The 27,034-nt window shown below is 34.8% G+C and overlaps 2 protein-coding genes across 8 annotated transcripts in view; one reads left to right on the forward strand and one right to left on the reverse strand.

Moving 5' to 3' along the window:
- Positions 1-27,034, forward strand: part of LOC116349593 (SLIT-ROBO Rho GTPase-activating protein 1-like) — a 47,910-nt gene that overhangs the window by 8,566 nt on the left and 12,310 nt on the right. Inside the window, exon 2 of one of the 3 annotated variants that reach the window (XM_031781103.1) lies at positions 6,208-6,496. In XM_031781103.1, coding sequence (XP_031636963.1) covers positions 6,403-6,496 — 94 coding nt within the window. In that variant the 5' untranslated portion in view covers positions 6,208-6,402. Of the gene's footprint in view, positions 1-6,207; positions 6,497-14,853; positions 15,568-27,034 lie in introns of those variants that run through there. The other 2 variants (XM_031781122.1, XM_031781113.1) reach the window with 2 other exon arrangements.
- LOC116349606 (extensin-like) lies at positions 1,203-5,572 on the reverse strand. 5 transcript variants are annotated; one of them, XM_031781134.1, is made up of 18 exons: positions 5,450-5,572; positions 5,169-5,316; positions 4,658-5,001; positions 4,517-4,585; positions 4,257-4,421; positions 4,088-4,165; positions 3,800-3,976; positions 3,619-3,696; positions 3,261-3,335; positions 3,091-3,168; positions 2,875-2,952; positions 2,707-2,781; positions 2,553-2,634; positions 2,394-2,464; positions 2,254-2,319; positions 2,106-2,162; positions 1,932-2,021; positions 1,203-1,862 (listed from the first exon to the last, which is right to left on the reverse strand). In XM_031781134.1, exons 1-18 carry the CDS (start codon positions 5,453-5,455, stop codon positions 1,302-1,304), a joined length of 2,298 nt encoding a protein of 765 aa, XP_031636994.1. In that variant the 5' UTR covers positions 5,456-5,572; the 3' UTR covers positions 1,203-1,301. The 5 variants fall into 5 exon arrangements, with proteins under 5 accessions (XP_031636994.1, XP_031637016.1, XP_031637003.1 ...); XM_031781156.1 differs by lacking the exons at positions 3,800-3,976; positions 4,088-4,165; XM_031781143.1 differs by lacking the exons at positions 3,091-3,168; positions 3,261-3,335; positions 3,619-3,696.

Raw genomic sequence — 27,034 nt, forward strand, 5'->3', positions numbered from 1 at the left:
CTCTCTCTCTCTCTCTCTCTCTCTCTCTCTCTCTCTCTCTCTCTCTCTCTCTCTCTCTTTGTCTAATTTCAAACATATTTAATAACTCATTAAATTGATATGTTGTAACTTACGTCTTTGCTTAATATGAAAAAACACGTGCAAAGAGAATAAAGGCATACATATAAAAGATGAAAAACGTGCATCCAAATTCACACCTGAACATTATCTCCATTTATTATAAGAGAATGTGTTTGCGAGATCGCACATCGATATGGCAATTAGCCAAAAATGTGTTTAACCCAATTTTAATGCATTTCTACATCATACATACAAATCTTGGAAAATGGAACGCATCTCTTTTGTCTGTGTCTCAATTGCCATTCAAAACAAAAAAAAAACATTACGTCAGACATGGCAGCGATGGCGGATCAATCACCACAATTTATTTGTATGTGCAATTAATCATCGCGGTCACAGGGTGAAGAATGTGATGTGTCGAGTATCGCGCAAGTCTATTATTCCCTGTTGCTGACTCAATGTTACGTCAAGCGTTTTTCATTTTTAGTTATGATTGTTTCAATCACGCAGCATTCAAATTGGTTGCACACCACTGTATTTAGCAACAACACTGACAAATGACAAATTCGCTATGTATGATTGCACACAGAGGTTTTTAATTTAAAATTAAATCAAGTGTACAAGAAACGACACAAATTTGGTAATTTTCATAAAAAGGTAAAAGTACTGGTAATGAAAAACTTTCGTATAATGCACATTTAAACAACAAATTATCCCTCTCTGCAAGCAGCTCGACCAATTTTATAGATAGTGTCATTTTTTTTCTCAAAAATAATTTCGGCATCAATTTTATGATGATGTGATATTCGCAAATCGATTCATAGAAATCGACAGTTTCAAGTAAAAGTTTCTTTTGAATGTTGTGAGTGATTTCTTAAGTCAAATTTGAATTCATCTCACTTTTTTGCATTTTTTTGAAATCTGATGGAAATGAGAAAATAAAATCCAAACGGAAATATGTAAATGTTCACTTTAGAAATATAAACAGTTGAATAAATTTGGTATCATTAACATTTGATTTTATGTCGCTTTGGTGATTTTATTTTCACAAATTCAACCTATCGGCAGAGGCGAAAAGAAATGATAAATGTATATATTTATATTCAACTTGGTTTTATTTCATTTTAAAAGTCAACAAATGATTTAACATTTATAAAATGTACAACATTTTATTTTAAATTAAAATTGTCTCAAACAATCGATTAGTTCATTAAGTGCAATGAGTTTTTTTTTGTTCTCGTTTACCATCCTTGTGAGTCTGGATCGGATTTGATGAATTTGATGAATTTAATAGTTTGTGATGGGCCACCATGTGATTGATGGCTGCTATGTGAGGAATGACCGGCATCGTATGATGGTCCATTATCTTTTATCAATTTGATTACTCTGACTGGAGCTGACGATGCATGCGATGCAGCGCCGTATGATTGGTGATCACTGTGCGATGAACCAACGAACGATGAACCAGAGTGTGAGGATGTGTCTTTAATGACTTTAATTACTTTGACTGGTGCTGATACAGTTACATGTGAATGTTCACTATTGTGGGATGTGCTACTGTGTGAATATCCGCCGCTGTATGATGAGCCACTGCTGTATGATGGACCGTTATTGATCACTTTAATGATTTTAACTTGGCCGTGTGATGGTGCAAAAGATGCTTGTGATTGTTGGGCTTCTTGAATGATTTTGATGATTTTTGTTGTTGAAACTGGAGCCGATGACACAGACTGGCTTGAACCATAGATTGGCTTTGGAGCGCTGAATACTTGAGCGCTTTGTTGTGGTGGCAAGTACTGAGCCTATTTTGATGATCAACATTTTTAAAAATTTGTTTGATTGAGTACTTTGGCGACTAAAAAATGATTTACCTGTGGAGCCGCCGGTGCTGAAACAGAAAGTGCTTGACTCAATTGAGGACTGTAGCTTGGTGCACTTTGTTGGGGTGGCAAATATCGTGGCTAAAGTTAATGAATAAAGATATAATTGATATTTGCGGTTTGATTCAACGATTCGATATTTTAAAATAGTTTAAATCATCTTACTTGTGGCTCTGGAACAGAGTATGTTGAAGTTGTTTGCTGTGGTGGCAAGTATTGGGCCTAGTTTGACGATCAAAGTTTTATTTAAGTTTAATCATTTTCTGAGCAATGCTCACTGAGCATATTATTTTAATCAAATTATGGTACATACTTGTGGAACATGTTCAATTGGTTGACTGAAACTTGGTGCACTTTGTTGCGGTGGAAGATATTGAGCCTATTTTAACAAACAAAACCATTTTTTTAAAACATTTACGAAATACTTGTTAAATTGATAAAATAAAGACTTACTTGTGGAGCTGGGGGACTGTAAACGTCCTCTTGGACGGAGTGCGATTGTGATGGAGCTGAGAAGTTTGGAGCTGTTTTTGTAAAGCAATAAATTAGAAAAAAATGTCTCAATATTGATGAATGCTGATAAATATTTATGAATGGAGAACGTTAATTTACCTGGATCTGCTGATGGAAGTGAGAATGATAGTGAAGGAGCTGAGTATGTTTGAGCTGATTGCTGTGGTGGCAAGTATTGTGCCTAATTTGATGAAAAAAGTATTTTTTTAACGTTCGATTGAGAAATTGGACTTCTTTTTAAATGATGGCTTACTTGTGGTGCCGGTGCCGCTTCACTCAAGTGAACAGTGAAACTTGGTGCACTTTGTTGTGGTGGAAGATACTGAGCCTATTTTGACAAAGGAAAAACAATTTATGATTGATTCATACATAATTGATAGAACACATTTACAAAGCTCTTATTGATTAAATAAAAACTTACTTGTGGGGCTGGAGCACTGTACACGGGCTCTTGAGCAGAGTAGGTTTGTGCCGATTGCTGTGGTGGCAAGTATTGTGCCTGTTTTAACGAAAAAAGTATTTTTTTAATGTTCGATAGGTTCGTGTAGGTATAGAAAATACCACAACATTTTGTGAAGTGCACAAACATTTATCGATTTCTCATTGTACTTGTTAAAATGATCAAATAAAAACTCACTTGAGGAGCCGGGGCACTGTAAACGGGCTCTTGAACAGAGTAGGTTTGAGCAGATTGTTGTGGTGGCAAGTATTGTGCCTAATTTGACCAAAAAAGTTTTTTTAGTTTTGATTGAAAAAAAGAGTTGCTGTTTTAAAGATTTCTTTATAAATGATGCAATTATGGCTTACTTGTGGTGCCGGTGCAGGTTCACTCAATTGGGCACTGAAACTTGGTGCACTTTGTTGAGGCGGTAAATATTCAGGCTATTGTGATGAACAAAGAAATGTTTGATAATGAATGCTTGAAAATTTCTATTGTGAATCTCTTTCATATTTTAATATGGATTTTATATAATGTCCGAAACTTTTGTATATTCTACAAAATATTCATGTCAATATAATGACGTTTTCGTAAATATAGCAAATTCTGTAACATCTCGTGAAATGCACAAACACTTGTAATATACGACTAAGAATTTGTAGAATAAGCAAAAAACCAAACTCAATTTCTCAGTGTGCTTGTAAAATTGATTGAGTAACGACTTACTTGTGGGGCTGGAGCACTGTAAACTGGCTCCTGAACAAAATAATTTGGGGTGGCTTGTTGTGATGGCAAGTATTGAGCCTAATTAGACGAACAAAGTATTTTTTAAAAATGTTCGATAGAAAAATCTGGCGATTTATTTGATTCAAAAAAAAAATTAAAAAATGATCAAAAAACGGCTTACTTGTGGAGCTTGTGCTGATGTTGATGCTGACGCAGATCCTGATGCTTGTGCATTGTAAGTTACAACTTGAATTGAAGCTTGAGAAGGGCCAACGGCAGAATTTGATTCGTCACTAACTGGAGCACTGAAGCCATGACTGAAGCTTGGTGCATTTTGTTGCGGTGGAAGATATTGCGACTATTTCGACAAAAAAAAAAAACAATTTTTGATTGATTCACATATTATGTATACATAATTGATAGAACACATTTACAAAGTTCTTATTAAATTGATTAAATTAAAACTTACTGGTGGGGCTGGAGCACTGTAAACGGGCTCTTGAGCAGAGTAGGTTTGAGCTGATTGCTGTGGCGGCAAGTATTCTTCCTGTTTTGACGAAAAAAGTATTTTTTAAATGTTCGACAAAAAAATGTGCCGACTGATTTGATGTTTTTTAAATGATCAAATAACGGCTTACTTGTGGAGCTTGTGCTGATGTTGATGCTGACGCTGATCCTGATGCTTGTGCATTGTAAGTTACAACTTGAATTGAAGCTTGAGAAGGACCAACGGCTGAAACTGATTCATCACTAACTGGAGCACTGAAGCTTTGTGCACTTTGTTGTGGTGGAAGATATTGCGACTATTGTGTTGAACAAAGTAATTTTCACATTGATATATATCATAGATTGAACGGTTTCATAATGTTCTTGTTAAATTATTTTAATAACAACATACTTGTGGAGGAGCATTGTAAACGGGCTCTTGAACAGAGTGGGTTTGAGCTGAGTGTTGTGGTGGCAAGTACTGAGGAGATTTTTTTTAATTTAATCAGTACAAAAGCAGATAATAAATCAAAATGTGTGATTAAATACATACTTGTGGACCATGTGTTAATGATGATGATGGTCTATTGAAAGAAATAACTTGGATTGTAGCTTGAGTGGGGGGAGCATGGGCTACAGGGGGAGCAAAATGTGCAACGGGAGCAGCATGTTGAACGGGTGCAACTTGTTGAACGGGTGCAACTTGTTGAACGGGTGTAAAGTGTTGAACGGGGGCAGCATGTTGAACGGGTGCAAAGTGTTGAACGGGGGCAGCATGTTGAACCGGTGCAGCGTGTTGAACGGGTGCAACGGGAGCAAATTGAACATTGGCTCTAGTAGTTTCCTCACTAATTGGAACAGTTTCACCATCCAATAAAATATGTTGTTTCGGTGGTGCTGTTTTGAAGAAACGAATATTCCATTTTTTTGTAAACAATCACACGTATTTTCAAAACTTCAAAATTCATTTTCAATATTAAAAAGCCACAAAATAGTTTTTTTTTGCACTTGTTAATTAAAACCGCACAATCTTTCAATCACACAAACGAATCAATACGGTATACCTGAGCTCACAGATGCTGCATGAAAATCTGGTGATGATGGACGAAATGGTTCATTATTGTGTATTTCATGCACTGGGGGTAATAAATGAGATGATGGTAGAATAGTGGCCGAAGTACATGCCAAAACTGACAAAATAACAACGAAACTCTGTAGAACAAACAATAGGCAAAATTCACTTCGATTAATATATGATATGCACTTTCTTTGGTGTCCAAACGCAACAAATTAAATCCACAAAAATATTTCGTTCAAATTAAAATCCAAATCGTTTCATTTTTACCTTCATTTTTGGGTGCTCTTCGGATGGCACTTCTTAAAAAACTGATGGCCACAGCGAAAATGCTACCATGTTTTATAGTGATCGTCTTTTTTAAATAAAAAACCACATTAATTTTTTTACATAATTTTTATTACAATTAATTCAAGCTTATAACGTAACCAAAGCATTTTATCTATGCCACCACAAAACCGTGTGGATATCAAAAAATATGCATTCAATTCAGATGAAGAAAGAGTGTGAGAGAAAATGACGAGCGAATGACATTTTCTGATTTACTAATCAACCCAAAAAATGTTGAATTTTGATCCATTTCACGTTGACACAACCAACCGTGTGATGAAATGCGAAATTGTTCAAACACAGATGCGTGGTCATTAGGCATGATACATTTGATGAGTATTCAAATGCTGCAAAATTTGCATATCCTTTCATCCGACCAAACCGGTGCACGATTATCATTAGTTGATATTGTGAAATTTAATTTTTTAATTTTTTATTGTGAAAATTTGCTGGTTTCAAAAATGAAATTCGAATTTCGAAGGAGAATAAAAAATTAACGATTGAATAAAATAAGCATGAGATATTGATAGCAAAACAATGTTTGTTTTTATATATATTAAAATGTCCGCAGGTTTCTGCTCTGGCACACCATTCATTTATATTCAATTTTAAAATTAATTCATCAAAAAATTGCCCATTCCTACTTAAAAATTGATAGTTTTATCAATTAACTTTTGCTTTCTTTCTCTCTTTTGCAGGTGGATGCGATAAATCGTACGGCATCATTGCCTTTTTATCTTTTCGTGATCGCCAATCGATATGAGCGATTGCTGTTGGCATTTTATCGGCAAATCAAATAAACAGGAAAAAGTGAAAAATTAAAAAAAAAAATTACATACACACACGGAATCGGAATATATTAGACGCTAGCACATACTTTGAATTGAATCAACATGAACGGAGTAACCGCAATGGATGAGAATGGCGAGGGCGTCAAAAGTCCCATCAAACGTCTTGGATCCACTCGTAAATTGATGCTGTTCAACAGTGAGTATCCATTCTGTATATTTTGTTCCGCTGTTGGAAGTATATTATAGCCAATCATAAAACAAATTGTGGTCATAAAACAATTGATATTTTTCGGAAAATCGTTTTGGAAGTTCTTTTGGCTATACGAAGAAGAAATGAATAAGAAAAAAACATAATTTCATAACAAAACACAAACTTTTGACTTAAGAAGTCTTTCAATGACATTTTAATATACACGAAAAAGAAACTGTGTGACTAATTCCATTTTATGATATGTACAATTGCGACATGCATGTATTCAATGGATGCAATGTCATAAAATTGAAAGAAACCAAATAAAAACAACACACACACAAAAACCGACAAATTATTATTATGAGGTTAATGTGACCAAATGTTTTTGTGTTGAGAGAGACACATACACAAAACCGAAAGCAAAAGAAACAAAAAAAAACACTCGAAAGAGGAGCTCGGGCGTGAGAGTTCATCTCTCTCGATATACAACAAAAGCCGGAATTGAATAATTTACGCATATAATATACGTTTTATTAAGTGGACGAACCGAAAAGTGACTGCACTATTAAGATGGATTGTTTATTAACGAAATGATTTTTTTAATGTGAATTCACACGATGCGTACTCAAGCGCAAACAGCGTGTGCGTAGTGCTGCAAAGGGAACTAGAGAGCGAGCAAAAATGGAAAAGGAAGAGAGAGAGAGAGAGATAAAGATCGAGAATTATGAAGACTCAACGATCGTAATACGCGATCAACTTTCAAATTGCATACACGAACGAAACAATTATCTTATTAAAAGCTGTTTATTGTGTGTGTGAGAGAGTGAAAGAGACGAGATTACACGTAAACTGGATTAAATTATTATTATTTATCTGAATGGAGAGAGGAAAAAGAGGAGTGAGAACATACAAACTACCTTTCAAAACCAAAATGAGAAGAAGCCCACCGTTTGCAATTCAAACCGAAAGAATTGAATTGATCGAAGAAAAGTTTGCAATCGATTCATTTTTTAATCCACTTTTCTCTGCGAGTTACCAAGAAATCCTCTTTTCGACGCATCATATTTTCGTTTCACCAAGCATGCAGATGCTAACTTAAAAGACATCGATATGAAAAAAAGATAATATTTTTCTTAAACGCAAAGGAAGTAAAATAAGAAGATCGAAAAAAAAAATTGCAGCAAAAGAAACATTTCAGTTAAATTTCCTTTTGAGAAACAGCTCGGCATCTGGTTGACACATTTTATATGTCAGACATCCAAGGCGACAGTCATACACTCTTTGTTCGCCCTCTGTCGCTCTCGCACTTTCGGTTCCCAAGTGTATCACACTTATCAATTTTATTATGATACACTTTTTTGGCACTTTCAATGGAATTATCACAAACAAATTTTAATTTATTCCACTTAGAGATTTGTATACTTTGAGACATATGCTTCGCTCGAAATGAATTTCGAATAAAACATATGCATTCATGTTTTCTTTTTTCGTATATCCCGCATTTGATTTGTGGCTTTGTGAATGAAGAGTGTCTGACACGCAATCAACGTTAAGCTTGTTCGTGTATATTTATTTTTATATTTCGACTTCCTTTAAATTGTTCCTTTTAAATCGAAGTATTTTCATTTCTGCAAAGCGAAAAATTTGCATTATTCGAAGCGTACACCAAGTGAAAGACCATCGAAGCCGTACTACGTTGAAGTTGTTGGCTGATGCATATAGCATATTTATGGGCGCAAAATAAGCGCACTTGCTACCGATGCTAGCATCTTCATGTCTACAGCATATTTTCCAATGTCTCTCATCTGTTCGCTTTATCTCGATTTGTCTTTCAATCTCTTGTATTCTTTCTTTGTCTATTTCTCGATCTCTCCCACTCTTGCATGCACTCACTATTTTCAACTTGTTGTTGTTATTGTTGCTGCTGGCTTCACTGAGCATCGATATCATGCTTGGATTTGAACTTTCGCGTCATACATAACCGTAAATCAATCCGCACCACATTCATTGAGATTAAGTTTATGGATTTTTCTATTCGCCTGTCTGTTTGTTTGTTCCATAAAAAAAATCGGAGTTAAGACACATTCGAATGAACGAATCAATCTTTTTGAGAGAGAGAAAAAAAAGAAATTGAAAAAGTGAACGAGAAAAAGAGAGAAAACAAACGAATGAGTTGAAGAAAAGAGATGAGCCATGTTTCTATGCGTGCAACAGGCAACTATCGAATAGGCTTTACATGCCATTATCTCTCATTGAAATGACACTAACTGTTGCCTCTTATTACATCGAATCAATTGCCAAATGTGCCCTTTCTGATTTTTCAATCGTTTTCCTCATTTCGGGGCCACATATGGTATTTGGCTCTTTTGGTTTATTTGTTTTGTCTCTGTGTTATGAAAACGATGTTGAAAAAACAATCTTTGTGAAATCATTGTGCGACAAATGACGATTCTCTGTGTTTAATCTTTTCGTATTCAAATAATGGTGTTTGCACATCAAAGCGGTTAAAACCGCGCAAGCACATTGCCCTACAACGCAATTTCATACATTATCCCATATATTATTGTTATTCGTTTCGATAAGCATTTCGATGCTCAAATGATGGCAAGCGCGCACGCTTGTGCTCACGCATCACCGATTTTTATTCATTCACATTATTCAACGCAACGCATTTTCAATCAACCGCATTTTACCATATTAGCCTATTGCATGCGCAACAGAATTAGCCGCTCATTCATACCAAATGTGTGATGTGTTATTGAACTAAAACGGTCTAATGTAAGCGTCTATTATCTTGACCATTAAATAATAAATGCGCGAATAGCTATAGCTTTTTTCTCTCTCTGTTATTTTGAAATATATTTTTTATTATTGTTTTGCCTCTTTTGTCTGTTCACTGTGCACAAGTTGGTGTTGCTTATTCATTCTTTCTTTGTCAATTGTCATTGATTCGATGTCGTGCACAGCCAAAAATAACAGCAATCAAAATTGAAGAAAAGCAACGATTTTATCAAATGATCATTTAATAAATTGTAGAAAATTGTCATAATAAATTGTGATTTTTCAAATGCGATCTAAATTTATTTGAATTTAATACGTTTGATGTCAAGCATTTTAAGAGTTCATATTTCCAACTTGTGAACGAAAATAACCTTCACAATTTATTAGGCTTAATCAAATGGGACTGTCTTCTCAGTCTTTGTGTTTGAGGAAAAAAAGAGACTTTTGACTGATTTTCTGACTGGCGAAAGGGTTCTTTTTTCGTTTTCTCTAAATGGAGTGGATTTTTCTTCCAACATTTCTGTTCATCAAAATAGTGTGAAATGCCATTTTGTACATCATTAAACGAAAAATAGACTGGATTTCGGTGTGTGTTTTTAATAGATTTTTTTACTATTTTGAGAAAATAACGAAACGTGACTATTTATTCCTTCATTTTATTTACTCGCATCAAGAATAAAACCGCCGACAAATGTTTTCAAATAAAAAAAAAACGTGAAATGGCCATTAAATCCAATGTCGAAATGCGTGTGTCTTTTAAAGTCAGAAATTAGAATTAGATCACACAAACAATAAATAAAAGCGACAAAATTCGAACAATTTTACACGAAAATCGTGTCTTTCTTGCAGCAAGTATAGCACTCAATAACTTATCGGATGGTTTGCAAAATTTATGTTTTAACCAAACAAAAACATTGACACAGAAGCATGCAAATAATTTGTAAATTCATTTTTGTACGGTCTGATAAACGCAATAATAAGACTCGACATAAACACACAATTTAATTTCTGCTGATAAGATAAAAATTACCTATTCTTTTATTTTTCGGTAAATCAAATGATAATCTTATCCAACGGCGTGGAATTGATAGAGACAAATTTGTATGTGGTTGCACAAACGATGAATTAATCGAAGAGGTGCTGAAAAGAGGCGAAAATATAAATACACATTTCAGATGTACATACTCATTTTCACACGTTTGATAATAATGCTAGAGCACGGAGGAATAAAAAAAAAGGCGAAAGAGAGAAGAAAAAGGCGGCCGCAACAACAGCGACTGCACAAGAATTCCATTGTACTTTATATCAATTGTTATAAAAACAAACATGAAACGTAAACAAAATACGTTCATTTAAAATTGTGATTCGGTGATCTTTTCGCCGTAATTAATTACAATTGAATTTTTGCCTGATGCTACTGTGTTGTTAGATATTACGCGGTAATATGAAGGACAAACATGATGTAAAGAAAAATTATAATCGAAAGCAATAAAATGGGTGAAGCGCGATGAGGCGAATATATTCGAACGGCATCAAAACCTGTGAACTAGTATACTGCGTAACAGTAACAGCAAGCCGATTCGATAATGTATGTTTTTTTCTGCATGCCAAAGAAATGTTCTTCTTTGTTTTTCTCTTTCTCATTTCATGGCATGAAAACGGCGGACGAAAAAAAAACACATACACAAATTTTATGTATGGTACATTTCTTTATTTTATGGGTTTCAAGCTCTAATTGCGCGCGCCAACACCATTATTCACCCAATGCTTTTTTTTCAACCACAACTTTTTTCCACCGTCTTCGTTCGTTCTTTTCTTCATCGAAGAAAAATATATTGTATTGTGTATACATCGAGTACTTGTTTTTTTTTCGTCTCCCTCTCTCTCTCTTTTTCTCTCACACAAATATTTCTGAGCGTGTGATTGAGAAGAGTATGTTCTTCAATGAGCCTCATTGTGGCTGCATATTCACGCTCTGGAATCGCGTACCGAATTGACCAAAAACAAAACAACATCATCCAACAACCGCTGCATCCATTTGCCACATAGACGAATGCAAAACAAACAAACGAACGAAGTAAAAAAAAAATGCATTGAAAACAATAACACATTTTGCTTAAATTGTAGCTCTGTAAAACTAATGAATAAAACAACAAACGTTTGTTTCCATTCAATTCGAACAGAAGGAGGCACAGAAGGCGAATGCGAAAAAAAAAAATTGTTTTGCAATTCATAACAATTTTCACTGATTGAAAACGCAAACAGAAACGCTCCCGGCGAAACTAATAGAAGTGTATATTACAATAAAAATGTATGTCGTTGTTCGATCAAACAAATAAGTTGTTACTTCTATTGCTCTTTGCTTCGTATTCATTTACAGTTTAAATTTATCATAGACGTCGTTTCATTTTCTACACATATTTTCAGCACATTAAATCCCAGTGCCAATTGATGGAGAGTTTTGTTTTAAATAAAAAAAAACCGGCCGCACTAAAAATCTGCTAATAATATGCGTGTGTGCGTAAGTGTGCGAAAGAAGAATGATGTTTGAAGATTGACGATCTTGTTAAATGCCCTTTTAATAGCAGCCCACAAATACAAGCAACAACACACATCCGACATTCAATGAAACATCACTTTCGATTAACTATCCACTTAATGAAAGAGGCGACTGAGACGAGTTTCAGTCGGCTTTCTTCAATTTTTTTCTTCTTTCTCTTGGAACGAACCAATAAATTATGGGAAGTGATGAGATTGTATTGATATTCATCGCATTTCAAGTACAATCACAGCGATCGGGAATTTTTGAACGATAGACAATCAAATGGCAATTCTCATCGATTCCAAATAATTATCGAACATTACCAAAGTCTCAGAATAAACCGCCTAATTGTCTAAAGTGAAGGTTTTTTTTGTTTGTTTTTCGATTGAGTTCATTCTCTGCAATCGCTTTATTGAAAGCCAATTTAACTGTTCGGAGATTGCTTAAAACTTAAGTGCAAATCACGTTGGGCATGCAAATGTGAATGGGAGAAAGAAATTCGATAGTGAATTTTCGTAATTTGTTCACATACGCACACCGTCATTCAGAAAATCCGAAATGTTTTTTTTTCTCGCATACGTGATTCTTATTTTGAATAACAACCGAAAAAACCACCTATTCACAATTCGTAGGTGAATGGCAAAACAAAAAATCGCGTTTGAAGCGAATATATATTATTCATATTATACAACCGAAAAGTATTTTTCTCCCGAAATGATTCGTCCTTGGCTGTGAACCAGTGTTTCGACGCCAACCGGCCGATTATTAATATAAGCAAGATCGTACGAATTTGCATGCCTTTGAACTAAATTACGTCGCCTCTCGTAAATTGCAACGCTGAAAATCGTGGCTGTTTACACACAGCCAAAAGACAAAAAAATAAATAAATCCCGAAAAATTGAATGGCAACAAGAGACCGATGATGTATATATTATTATTATTATCATTATTAGCTAACTACGGTCAAAATTAACATAATTCATTCGAAAATCAGAGTCCTGATACATGTAAACAATAGCACGAAAACAGCACATCATTCAAATGCCCCGCGCACACATATATAAACAATGAAAACGAGAAAATCAAATGCACGAATGTCAGAATGTGCGCATGAGCGTTTTATCGTTTTTCTGGTCTCTGCATTCTTTATCATTTGTACAATGGCTAGGGTACGTATTTCCATTCGCAACAAATACCTTGCAAATTTGTTAAATCGCTTTTTACCTCCGGTTCTTATTTTCCACATCGTTCTGAGAAAATCCCAACAAAGTAGCAAAGTTTTAATTAAATGCCATTTGTTTTAACAAATGAATCAAGAGAAATGAACATGAAAATAATTGCATTAAATCTGTCATGAAATCTGAAAAAAATGATGGCATTTATGATGATCCCTCTACGATTTGAATCGACCATTTGCAGTTGTGTTTACAATTCAATCGCATTGAAAATGTATCTCGTTGGTTCGTTTTTTTTTGCGTATATGAATGTTTTGATTTGACGGTGTATGCGTGGTTATGCCTTGACTGTACGTGTGTACACATTCACAAATGGCATTATCCTGCTAAAACTCAATTTTCGTTTTTAATAAAATAGCTTTGATGTCACTTTTTTCATTCTTAATCATTTCATTGTGTTTTAAGTCCCGAATCCTCATCAACGGCAACGGCTCAATTATGGCTTATGATGTTGTAATCTTCTTTTTTTCTCTTTATCTCACTCTTATTTTTTGAACTGATTTTCATTTCTATTGCAAAGATTCTAATATCACGTTATCTTGTTTTCAACAAGTCGCAATTTGAACTGCATTGGTCATCGTTGAGAGACGGTCGATTTTGTCGTTGTCGTAGTATTAGTTGTCCTTTTTTTATTGTTTTTGTTGACGCGGTGTTTTTGTTGTATGTACAATGTTGTAAAAACAATGGGAGATTCGGTTAGAAAGCTGATTTCATTTGAGAAGCTCAATTAATATTACACACAGCTCTTTTCTCATACATAGATGTTCCTTTCTTTTTCTTTCTCTTTTATTCTCGCCATACAAGTGGAAGTCACGATACAACTCCTAAGCCCGAAGTCTTTTTTTATGATGGGAATTTTGTCGTGCAATGAGTACGAGAGAGATAGAGAGAGAGAGAGAGAGAGAGAGAGATGTGTGCATTTCATTTGCGTATTTGTGTGAGCTATTAAATGGAATAAAATGTATCGTGAGTGTTCGAGCCGTCCGTCCGTCCATCCATTTTATTTCAATTTTGTCTTTAAGTTTTCTATTAATTTGCTTGTGATTCTATCCCGCATACTAATTCATAAACGCATACACAAACACATACATGTGTGAGCTGGCTCACACACGAAGAGAGAGCTCATTATACGGTGCCTTTTGTTCGTGTGCACAACAAATTCTATTGACATCTCGTTCTACCGTCAGCATTCCCACAACATATGATTAGCACTGCGTTCTCGCTCACGGTCATCATAGTCGGCTTTGTAAATTTATAGTGTGTGTGTGTGTGTGTGTTTGTGTTCTGAATATGTTTTCGAAATGCACAACACATAATGATGTATGCAAGCAAAGCCAACCAATCCACTGATGTGCGTCCCAATACTCTCACATATGACTCACTCGCACAGATGTGCGTCGATTTTATGCGCAAATCCAAATTGAAATGTGTATTTACTACACTCAACGTATGGATTCATCTATATATATATTCGTGCAACGATATATTCTCGTTGGCCCAAGAGCGAGTGAAATAAAACGAAGAAGAGATTTGTTGCGCCTCTCCAATATAACAGCGAAAGAGAGAAATGCATGGATGTGTATTTGTTTTAGTGTGTAGAAACAAAAAAAAAGCAAAATCAAACTAAAGAAGAAGGAAAAATAAACGAAGACTACGACGACAACAACAACAATATCAACGACAGAATACGTTTCTACACATTTACGGAGTTGTGTATTCGGTTCGGTTTCTCGGGGGCCATACACAAGCAGAGCCTGTATACACAGAGTCTTACACTCTGCGAGGTAGTTTGAATTGTGATTATGATTCAACTAAAAAATAGTGTAACATAAACGTTGTTGTATGTTGGCCGCATTATTACTTGCGTGTACCCAATCGTCATCATCATTAATCGTATCGTGCGAGAAGAAAGAAACAAACAAATTGGTGTATCGTTTTGTATGAATTGAATGGATTCTTTTTAAAGTGAAATTTCCATGATATTCTGGATGGCAAACAGTGTTAGAAGCATCACATTCACAGCATTAGAACAATAACAACAGGATCAGAACATCGAACATATCCAGATAATCAATACTCGTTTTGTTTTTGATAAGATTGAAAAATTCAAAAAAAAAGAAGATTTCTACGGATACTCGACCAACAAAAAAAAACGAATAAATAATGTGAGCAAACGATTTTATGTGGTTGCAACGATATCAATTTGATTAACCAAAATTTTGAATGTGACAAATAAATGATGCTTCGTGTAAAAGTGAATTTAAAAGGAATAACACACCCGACACAAAACGAAATATAAAATTATTGCCAAAAATACAAATCAACAATATATAAATTTGAAATAAGGGTGGATGTGAGAGGGTTTAAATAGTGAAGAACCGAAAAGTACGAGAAAAAGAAGTACCGAGAACGAGAAGACGCAAATTTGTGATCCTGTGCATTTTGTGTGGAAAATTCGGCGTTTCGAATATTTACTGCGAACAAATTACATATGTGCTGAATCTTCAAGATAAATGGTATTTGCTTCGGGGCATCGACTGTTGTTTCAATATATATATTATTCTCATATAGCCTGGTTGTGAGCGTTGCAGCATTTTGCTGCACGCCATTGTATATCAAAATAACAAACACATCAATTCCGATTCGATGAGGAGCTAACAGCCGAAATAATTTTGTTTTGATTTCAATCCCAGTTTCATTCGGCACAAATGACACACAGAGATTATTGTATCGTATATCTTATTACTGAGTAAACAAAATTGAAGGAAAAATGATGAGTTTTTGTGTGAGTGTATGTCGTGGGCGAAAAATGATTATCCAAAAGGATACAAATCATCATGAAAATTAAAATTGCGTACGACGTTCTAATAATTGAAGGCGACCGACACACAAAAATGATATAAAATTCAATTTCGTTTCGCTTTGCGGATTGACGCAAAAATGTATTGACCAAACGAGGTGCGTCGTTTAATTTATTTGTTGCAACGATTGTTTTTTTTTTTTTGTTGTTCGGTTCTGTGTGCAAATAAAATAACATCAAAATCAAAGGCCGCAAATGAATTTAATGCTATTGGGTATTGTTTTGCCACAGATTGCAAATGGTCGCCCTCGATGTTATATAGTTTTTCGCCAATGTACAAAACGAAACAACAGAGAAAAAGAAAAAGGAGAGAAAGAAAAAAAAACACTAGTCTAGTTCCTTTTTGATGTTGTCGTTCGCGTTGTTTCGCCGAACGACGACGTCGTCGTTGTCGATATTGTGTGTCGATATATTATGGTGAAATGCATTCAATTTGTTTGCGCGATATATACATGCTATCGCTTCCTTCGGGAGGAAAATAAAAGAAGAACTAACTTCGTTTCGATTATAAATAATAACAATATTCTGTCAGATTGTTTGGTGTATTTGTGTGCGTATGTATTATAGTCATCAATTACCAACAAGCCTCATTCAAACTTTCGTTCGCACCCATATATATACGTCTATAAACATAGTGCTCGTTTCATTTTGGTTTATTGCATTTGGGTTCGCATTATTTCTTGTGTACACGCATTTCGTAATGCAACACCCCAATAATGTTGTTAAAAGTGGTCAAAATTTATGTATGGTCGAGAATGGCTGTTAGGTCGCGCTTGACATTCTCTCACCACATGAAAATTGGTCATCGTCTAATTTCATCACACAGCGCAATAGAGGACAAAGTAAAAGAAATTTAACCATTATTGGCTGATGACCGAACAAAGCATATCAGCGTGTGGGATATTAATTCGACCCGAATGTGCTCTGTCACCGACAAACCACTAGAGATAAAAATGATAACATCTGATAAATTGTTCACAGGAACAATCTGATAAATTAATATTATTTGCAATTTTAGAAATGCAACGATATACTTCGCTCCAATCAATTATAAAGTGGAAAATTTCAGTTGCATTTGATTCAATAGGATTAAATGACAGCAATTTATTTCGTAGTAAGCATACACAAAAAAAAATTAAATAACAGAAACAACGACAACAACAATAACGAGCGTTGTATGTGTGTGTACAAATGAAATTGAGCATCTCTCCCACAACATATGTTGTCGATTAGGACCACAGCGTTCAGAGAGCGTTGTTCGCTCGAAACAAACGATCGTGTGTGTATTTTTGTCGCCGTTGCTTTTATATATACTGATCATAAACATCCAAAAATAGTTAAACATCACCGACTCGCATTTATATATAAAAGGGAATCCATCGATGATGATTGAACAGGAAAAATGTTACACACACACACGTCCACACAAACCCATTTAAATGTGACACGCTTTTATATATTTTGAATTTTAAAGTCAATTCAATAGACAAAATCAAACGAAAAGAATCATTACGAAAACGAAACGTTCGTTTCATTCTGTCCATAATACAAACGATTCTAATAAATACAACGGATGGAACTGTCGATCCATTATGAATGAGCGCGGTTATTTCTTATTATGCTTCTTCATCGTAACAACAACAAAAAGAACATTTCAAACAAAATAACATTTTCTAAGAGTCGATTCAATGAAACTGAGAGACTCTTTTGGAAATATTAACATTCATTTATCTTGAAAATATTCAAAAATGATCGACTCAAATGTTGATAATGAAATATTACTATATTGCCAACCACTCTTCTTTCCAACCAGCAAATGCTCGAAATACTTAAAATTTTGTCACTGTCTAAGGAAACATTTAGAGCAAGAACGAGCGCGTAAGTTGTTTCTTATCGATGGATTTCTATATTTTGAAGAAAAAAATGTACGAGATTTCTTTGTTTGGATGCGAAGGAGCGGCATGAACGAAACATGAATAATGACACATTCTCGCACAGTCGAATCATTTCCCTCCCCATACGACATCACCATAAAGGAAGCGATCGATTTGATTGATAATGCCTGCTTTTCTGGTTCATTTCACAATCATATCGCACACAAATTTCATCAGCATATACGGCGAGATGAACACATGAATTTTTCAACTCTCATCATGCCACTCCTTTTTGAATGCAATGATGAGATTATTTTATCGAAACAGAAACCATGATGACCTTCGAACACTGCATACCAGTGATAAGACTAAACATGTTATTTTTTTTCTCTTCCTCGAATGTATTGATGTCGTTTTCGATGATGAAAATGTCAATTCAAGGGTTACAAAGTCACATTAAAAAACGATCAAATTTGGAAATCTTCTTCAATTTTCATACACAAATACTTGACTGATTTGAAATGAGAAAAACATCATCATTATAAATTGAAGAGTGACCCTCTGTAGTTTGAATGTAGGGATTGAATAGCCTATACTGTTTATAATCCGATATGACTCGGCTCGTTCGTAATTCATTGGCAAGCATCTGTGTTTGTGCATATGAGTGTACATATATTTATCGGTTTTGGCTTTCTTTGTGCAAAGCATGTACAAAGTACTCTTTAATCATCTCATTTCTTCGAAGAAATTTTTCGTGAGCAAATATATAAAAATGCGCGTGCATTGTGCACAAGTGAGAATGAATGAACGAAACAAAAAATGAGATAGAGCGAACAAGAGAGAGAAGCATCAGAGTGAGCGAGAGGAGAAATTTGTATTTGTAATTACACTTGTATATTAGTTATTATTTCTCGTTCATTTCCACACTTAATTCGAGACCGACATGACCCATTTTATGTAGTTTCTTCAGCAATCATCCACAATACCATTACAGCAATCAAACAAAATACACGCGATAAAAAACAACAACGTAATTGCGATCCGCATCGGAACATCGAGCAAAAGCTGAGCGAAAAAATAAAACGAGCAGAAAAATGTGCTCGATGCCTGATGTTTGATAGTTTTGATGATTTGTAAAGTATTCATTAGATTCTCTTGTTCGTTCGTTCATTCGTTTATTGTTCGTTTTGCTCTGACTGACTCGCGATTTTCGCTAATCGAAGCGAAAAAAATCTATTTAATTCGAATTTTGAAAATGAAATGTTACAAAATATCACGTGCACGAATGGACGAGAGAGAGAAAAAAGACACACATAAAAATCCAAAAAGAATTTCCATTTAACCGAAAGTTAAACCAAGTCATTGAGTCTACAGACATGTAACTCGATGCATCACGTTTGATGAGCATTCTAAATGAATTAGTGAAATTTTTTCTCTTTTCTTCAAAATGAAACTAAAAATGTGTATATTTTTAATGGATTTTCGCCATCACATAAAATCGAAAGAGATGATCGAAACTCTTTCAAGTAAATGCAACGTCGCAATTACCTTTCGCCGTTGCTCTACAACAAATTAGCTAAGTGCATTATCAAGCAAAACGGACAAGCAAGCGAGTGATAAATAATTTCTTTATCAAAACTGACTGCCTTTTGAATAGTTTTTTTTTCCTCTCTTTTATCGTCTTTTGCCTTCCATTGGACCAAGTTGCTTACGCTTGATAATTGAATGAATAAGTTGAGCATATGTTCGAGTGATTATTATTTTTTTTTTCATTTCGTTGTTGCTAAGAAGGTTAAACGTGATTACAAAATTCAAAATGTTAGCATTAATGACCCAAAGAGAAAGCATGAAAATAGAACTTTTACGCGTCCGCAAGCACGCAACATAACTCAACAAGCAATCACTACTAGCATATATGCACACAACGATCTATATTGTTTATCATCACCATCAGAAGCATTAAATGTATTACAGATTCCATGCTTCGATTGCATATAATGCGTGTACCACGCGCACCGTGCAATTGAACAGATAGAGAACAAGAAAGAAAAAAACTGAAGCGCGCACGCACACAGAGGCAAAGAACACTCTTTCTCAATTCGCTTGTGACATGCTGAACGATGCTTGTCATTAGTGCCCCGGCACTTAATCTGCACTAGAAAATGTACATAATAATGAAATCTACCAGGTTTCTTTTTTACCTCTCTTCTTCTGTTGCTGCTTTTTAGTTTGTCAAATTGATTCGCTACACAGGTCTTGAAGAACGAGTTTTCTTCTGTTATCTGCTGGTGTGTGTGCGCGTGTATTTGTGTATTTTGTTGATGAAAGAGAGTGAGAAAAGACGGGCAATATGCTTCTTTTGACTTTTCACGATTTTGTTTTCTTTCACTTTATATCCACAGATTTTATATTTTTCGCTGACATTTCAAAGTTTTCAAATGATCGTGTGTTTTTGTCTGAATTTGTACAGATATATTTCTTCCTCGATTTGCTAATGATTTATTCAATTAGTGAGTGACAGAGAGACAGAAGGGAGAAATTCAATTGATTAAATCTTTAGATATTTGCATTTCAAGCCGGTGCTTTGCCCTGCTTTACTCGAAAAGGGAAGTTCAAATCGGCTCTTTGCTCTCAAAAACGTTGTGCGTTGTATGAAAAATGAATGATTAGTTAATGGTTTTTTCATGACGCACCAAGAACATCTAGACAAAAGTGTTAAAACACACCCAAAAACTTTATGCTCAAAGTTAGTAATTTATATTCAATAGGATAGTTAGAGAGAGAGAGAGAGAGAGTGCGAGCGCGAGTCAAGGTGGTGGGTAATGGTGGAGAATAATGGTGTGAACTTAAGACAGACACATAAAATATGCGCCATTAGTGTTTGTTGAATTCTACTATATACCAAATTACATTTTCGAGAATGTTCAATACACACGGTGTGTGTGTGTGTGTGTATGCTTAAAATCCATGGTTATTACTTAGGCAAATTAAAAATACATTATGCGCTTAACAGCCAAAAGATTTGTTCACCATATCATATTTCTAGACAAAAAACGGCATGTAATGAATGTTTATTCATTTTGCAACGATGCCAAATTTGGTGGATTGTTGTCTACCATTTGGTGACAAACCAACATATTCAACTCATTTTCTTATGCAATATGATGACAATAATGATTTGTTGTACATCGACCGATACTATCGGGGAGCTACCTTCTTCTTCATTCTGCGGAATGAAAGAAAAAACCGGACCGGGAACGGCATCGAAATCCAAACTAAATGGAAACTTGAATCATTGCCATATTCTGCCAGAGCAACTCATTCATACCAATTGTCATCTTGGTCTCACATCTCGAATGTGAAATGTGACATTGTCTCAGTTCCCGTCTGTACGCTGAGATGAATGAGTGAAGAGAGTAAAATCAACGAAATACACACACACATACACAATTACCACATACCCATTTTGTACAATTAAACGATTTCATGGTCTCTTGCATGCAGTAAAAAGTTAAAATACATCTCTTCACATTGCAATGAATACTGAAAATGGCAATATTTATTCAAGTGAATTCATTTTGGATGTTGCAAATGTCATCATTTCTTTTATTCACCCTTGTACACTCGTTCGTTTCGTGTGTGTTTTTTATTTCTCTGGCATTTAAAACGTTTAAGGTAATGCATTTACACTGGAATGATTTTTGTCACCTGCTTGTTGCCATTTGTTGAGATTTGTATGCAGCGATTTTTCGCTTTATTTTTTGTTACATTTGCTGTATTTATTTGCCGTTGACAATGCAGAAAAAAAATGGTGTGTTTGGTTTCAAGTTGAATAGTGTACGCGTGAAATTTTTGTTTCTTTTTTTTTCAGTTTCACTCATTAGCGAGAATATTTTTTATTTTGTTTTGTGTCGCATTTTATATTCGATTACGCGTTATAACTGACACGGAAGTCGCCAAGTGGTTAACATTGGAGCGCACAATTGCATAAAACCACACAAACCAAAGAATGCCAAGACAAACAAAACAAACATTGTATATCACAATCAAAGCCAAACCAGATACCACTGAGCGCAAACAAAAAGAGAACGAAAATTGACGGAGACAGAGGGAGACAGAGAGAGAGAGTGAAAAAAACTTTAATTGTTTTGAAACTTGATAACTGCAAAATTGTTATCTCGTAATTTTATACGAGATAGTCGAATTTCGTGATGATGATGCTGATTGTTTGTTTCGTAATTGCATGGCAAATGGTGCATATAATGCATAGACCTTAACAAAAGACGAGAGCAAATCCATTCAGATGAATATCATCGGAATTGTATTTTGTATGCGCTGTGTTGTGTGTGTATATATGATGTGAAAATGCATTTTTCTTGCATTTGGATGAATATTAGGAATATGCTAGGGCGATGATGCAAATCCAACGGAAAATCCAATCGAGTAGGGAGTTTTTTTTTCTGTATAGATGCGAATGAATGTAAGACGAGTGAGAGTGAGAGAAAGAGAGATAGAAAAGAGTAATCACAGAACTGGATCTCAATCAACAACATCAAAAGTAATGATTACTTTTTAATTATTCGCCTATCGAGGCACATACACCAATTGATTTGTATCACAATTGCTCCAGCTCAAAGACATACATAGTACTCTCTTTGAATATGCGAATACCATTGGCTTTGCATTTAAATAATAGAATGAAAAGAGCAGCGCAACAAAAACAACAGCAACAAAATGCGCATATTTACTAAACGAATTGTGTTGGAACGACTGAAATGAAGAAAGAAACACATAAAACCCAATAAAGAAATGTACAGAAGACAAGGATCAACACACAACTGGAAATATCACAGCGAGTTGCCGAGCTATGGCAATAGAGTAAAAACAAACGTACAAAGAAACACACAGCGAGAGCGAATAGAAAGATAGAGAAGAAGAAAAAAAATAATAAAATCCAATGCGAAAACATATAATTAAATAAATGACAATGATTGTATGTATGTGTGTGTGTGTGTGTGTGTGTGTGTGTGTGTGTGTGGAAAATGCAAGACATTGAATATAGTAATGTACTGAAAATGCGAATCTTTTACCAATGCTTGGCCGCTTGATTGAGCGACATATTTGCATTTCGCGCTCGCAACAAACGCAACATTGGGCTTGTCACTTTGTATGCACAATCTACAATATAATCCAGTCAAATGTAATATGTAATCGAAAGTCGTCGTTATCGTCGTTGCCGTCGTTAACATTGCTGCCGCAAGCTAAAGTAGAGAAATAGACGATCAAAATAAACTCGATGGCACATTTTATAGAAGAAATCAATTACGATAATATTACATGCATAAAATTGCCTTACGATTAGCATCGGAATGCGACGAAAGCAAAAAAATATTCTTCAGTGTGTTTTTTTCTTTCATCAAATCTTGTTGGTTTGAGTTTTTCAGAGCGAACGATTGAATAAACTAGTCTGCTTCATACATATTGGATGTGTAGCGCACACAAAAGAATCGGTTCACCAAAGAAAGATGGAGAACGCTTTAATTTTTTTTTGTGTGCAATTCAGTGCTCGAACATTATATTAAAACAAATCGAAACAAACACAGAGATCGAAACATATGCATCTCTTATACTGAGTTCTGATTTGTTTTTATCATTGATGAATTCGATTGCACTCTCATTCACACACAGTGTGTATTGTCGCGTTGAAAGCGCAAATTCCGATTTTTCATTATTGCATACTTTTGCAATTGATCGACAGAATTGCGATGTCAATGTGATCGACAAATTCACGTTTCTTTTTTCAAAGTATCCAAATTAACATTAATTAGAACAATGTATCTCTCGGTCTCTAATAGTGATAATTGTTTGCATTCTCTGTCGATCTTTGAAAGTATCTGGCTTCTTTCCACGCAATGAACGCAAGCGAAAAACGGATGAAAAAAGAATATAAGAAGAATAAAACCGGCCAATCGTTCATGTCATTTAATCAACAAATTTATAAAATTAGCTCCAATTGACCGATTCATCAATAGAGAGATATAAATATATATAGAACGAAGCGACAATCTTTTTCTTTTGTCACTATTCGACACACGGCTCGACTGAATTAATTTTGTTCTATACACATAATTAAAAAAAAAAAAAACAATCGTGAACGCACACAAAAGATTTTAGACGGGGGTAACGATAAAAATGCGGAGGATGTCACAGTATATCTAGTCACTATTGTACATAAAAAATTGAAAAGGAGTTTGTGCTTCAACAATTTTGATTACAGAAGGAGAGTTTTTGGGTAGATAATCGGGAGCCTCAGAAACTGAATACCCACCTATGACGAACGGAGTAAAGCGAAAAAAGCGATACAAACACGCGTGGCCACATTTTCACTTTTCTCGCTGTCAATTTAATTGGATCAATTTGCTCGATTAAATCGATCGATTTACGCGCTACGGATAAATGCGCTCTCATACTTTTGTCATATCACCTGTATCGTATCATATATTAGACGAGTCAACGCTATCTTTCTATAGCGCCCATATATCTATTGCGCCATGCCAACATACTGACTATTGTCACATGCTCGCAATTCAGTTGGAAAAATGCAGTTGATTTCATGCAAATTGTTTACTTGAAATTGATAAATCAAGTTTCAATTGCATAAAAATCACAACGTAAAACGACAACAACGACGACGACGACGACAACGACAACAGTATCACCAACAATTTCACTGCAAATTGTAAACACTTTAACATAATAATGTGTGTATATTTTTCAGTTTGTTCATTGTTGTGGTGTTGGCATCGTCAACAAAGAGAGTTTGCATCTGCATGCACTGTTTTGTTTGTCGACTGTGTTATAGCAGCGTCAGAGAGTGATGTGTGAAAGATAGACAGAAAAAATAATTCGTATTTTCATTTTCATTCGATCTACATAAACTCTTGTTGCACTTACATCACATTATGCGACCGAATTCACATCAAATGTGCGTTGCGCTGGTGTAGTGCATATATGTTTCGGTGCTCGATTCAATCACAATAACTTCGACAAAAAAAGCAGCATCAATGGCAGCATTCAGCATTCTTTTTTGCTTATCGCTTTTTTTTCTCGCGTCATCTTTTTTGCCTAGTGGTTTTTCTTCGTTTTTCTCGCTGTTCATTTTACCAAATCGGTTATGAGTTCTTGCTCTTTCTCTCTCCCTTTCTTTGTGATTTCATGTTGATTAGCTGTCAAAATCATTGTTTCGCTGACGATTTTCTCAAACAACAACACTCACTTTCTTTTCAATAGCGCATTTTTTTCACTTTAATTTGCTTTGCATTTGTAGTTTGTTCACATGTTAGAAAACAAATATAAATCTAACATTCAGTTAAATGAATGTGATATTGTTTTTTTTAAATACAGAACTGAAAAATGAGCTACGAATTGAAATGGTCGCCACCGTTTTGCTTCATTCTGTCTGTGCGTCTCTCATTTCTCTCTTGTTTTGAATATTGAAAACAAATAACTATAAAGTCATTTCGCGAACTCTCATAAACCATGATGAATTGACAGATAACGAAGAACTCACAGAGTGAGTGAGACAGAATAATTGTGAAAAAAGAAACAACTGGTCGAGGGATAAATATATATTGTTTTTTTCATTTTGATATTTTTATCAGAAACATTTCGCGAAATGTCTCTGTGCACTGCAGCATTAATGTCATCAGATATTTATGCTATTCCCAGAATCTCCGCGGCAAAAAAGGTATACATACAATTGGCCACTTTTCGATAAAAGCGAGCCGAACCATTCTGATTTCATAAAATGCATTTCAAATAGAAATGAAATGAGAGAAAAAAAAATATCAACTAGATTTATTTCCGATCATATTGAATAATGAGAAATTGCTCTGGCAAAAAACCATTCCACGATTCGATGGTAGAAACTTTCTCGCTGACTCTCACGAAAAAAAAACACACACACATACAAAAGTAAAAACGGGAAAAGCTGAAATAAATGTGCGAAATAAATAACGTCGCATATCAAAAATGCGATCGTCAGTTGTTATTCTTTTTGCCGTGTACGCTCACAACACCGAAAAAACTAACGTTCCGTCTGGATTTTTGGTGTTGTTGTTTGTTTCTGCACTCTCACTCTGTGTGTGTGTCATGTTTGAGAGTAACGCGACCATTGCCACGTTTCGCTGAATGAGCATAACATTTCAACAACAGAACAAAACAATCAGCGAACATCACAAACACACAAAACAACGTGAGCAAGCACATAAATTGTATTTCTTTTTTTTTCTTCTGTTGTAACAAACAACTGAAATTGTTGCTGTTTAACTGAATTAATTTAGTTCCGTTGTTAAGTTTTGTAGTGTTTTGTTTATATCTCATTGGGAGAGAAAGAAAAAAAATTGAAAAAAAAAACGAGAAGCGTCACCGACTCCTGATTTAAATGATGACTCGAGCTCATTGCCGACTACTGTATGTTTTGTTGGTTTTAAAAATTCCGGCATCAACTTTATTATGAGGGTTTTTCTTGTATTCGTCACGGAAAAAGTTTTGCATTCGTGGAATGCGTGCGGAATACATATATTTGCAAACCCATGCACATGTTTCAAATTTGCCAAAACGACACCGATGATATGATATTCGACTGATTTTAACGAAGGTTTTTATGAGACGGAAATCATTAACCGCGAAAAAAGAAGAAACGCTCACAAAAATTGGCAAGCAAAATCGAAACTTCAGCAGAAAATCGAACATTTTCGATGCAAAAAAAATTCTATACTCAATTCATCGAATGATTGAATGAAAATTGAAGAAGCAGCGAGAGACTATGATTTCTCGTTGCAATTTCCGTACTATCAATGTTTTTTTAGGTGTTTACGATATTGCCCTAAATAGTTTATGCATTCTGAAACGAGTTTCATGTGAATTTCACTTTATAAAAATCATTCGAGGCGTTCTTTTTTCTTCTATAATATTCATTTTTATTCCGGTTGCATCAAACCTGAACGCAATGGCTTAGTTACAAATAGTATCTACCAAACAAATAAATGAACTCTACTTCTTCTTCTTAGAAGAAGAATGGATTTTACAATTCGATTTTTTATTTTATTTTCATTTATGTTCGACTTTACTCCTCGGAATAAACACTCGCACAATAGCATACACCATTTAGTACATTTTCGACGTAAATAATTCGTTCAATGGATATTGTCTGTTTAAATCGTTTTGAGGTTCTAGAACCGTCTGAAT

Source organism: Contarinia nasturtii, unplaced genomic scaffold, assembly GCF_009176525.2.
Source record: "Contarinia nasturtii isolate CC-2019 unplaced genomic scaffold, AAFC_CNas_1.1 Cnas_scaffold_129, whole genome shotgun sequence".
Taxonomy (NCBI): Eukaryota; Metazoa; Arthropoda; class Insecta; order Diptera; family Cecidomyiidae; genus Contarinia; species Contarinia nasturtii.

Coding starts and splice junctions, on each gene's coding strand:
- LOC116349606 (XM_031781134.1), bottom strand. Junction 4,586..4,657: donor CATTAACACATGGTCCACAA/GTATGTATTTAA, acceptor AAATCTCCTCAG/TACTTGCCACCACAACACTC. Junction 2,320..2,393: donor ACAGTCCCCCAGCTCCACAA/GTAAGTCTTTAT, acceptor TTGTTAAAATAG/GCTCAATATCTTCCACCGCA.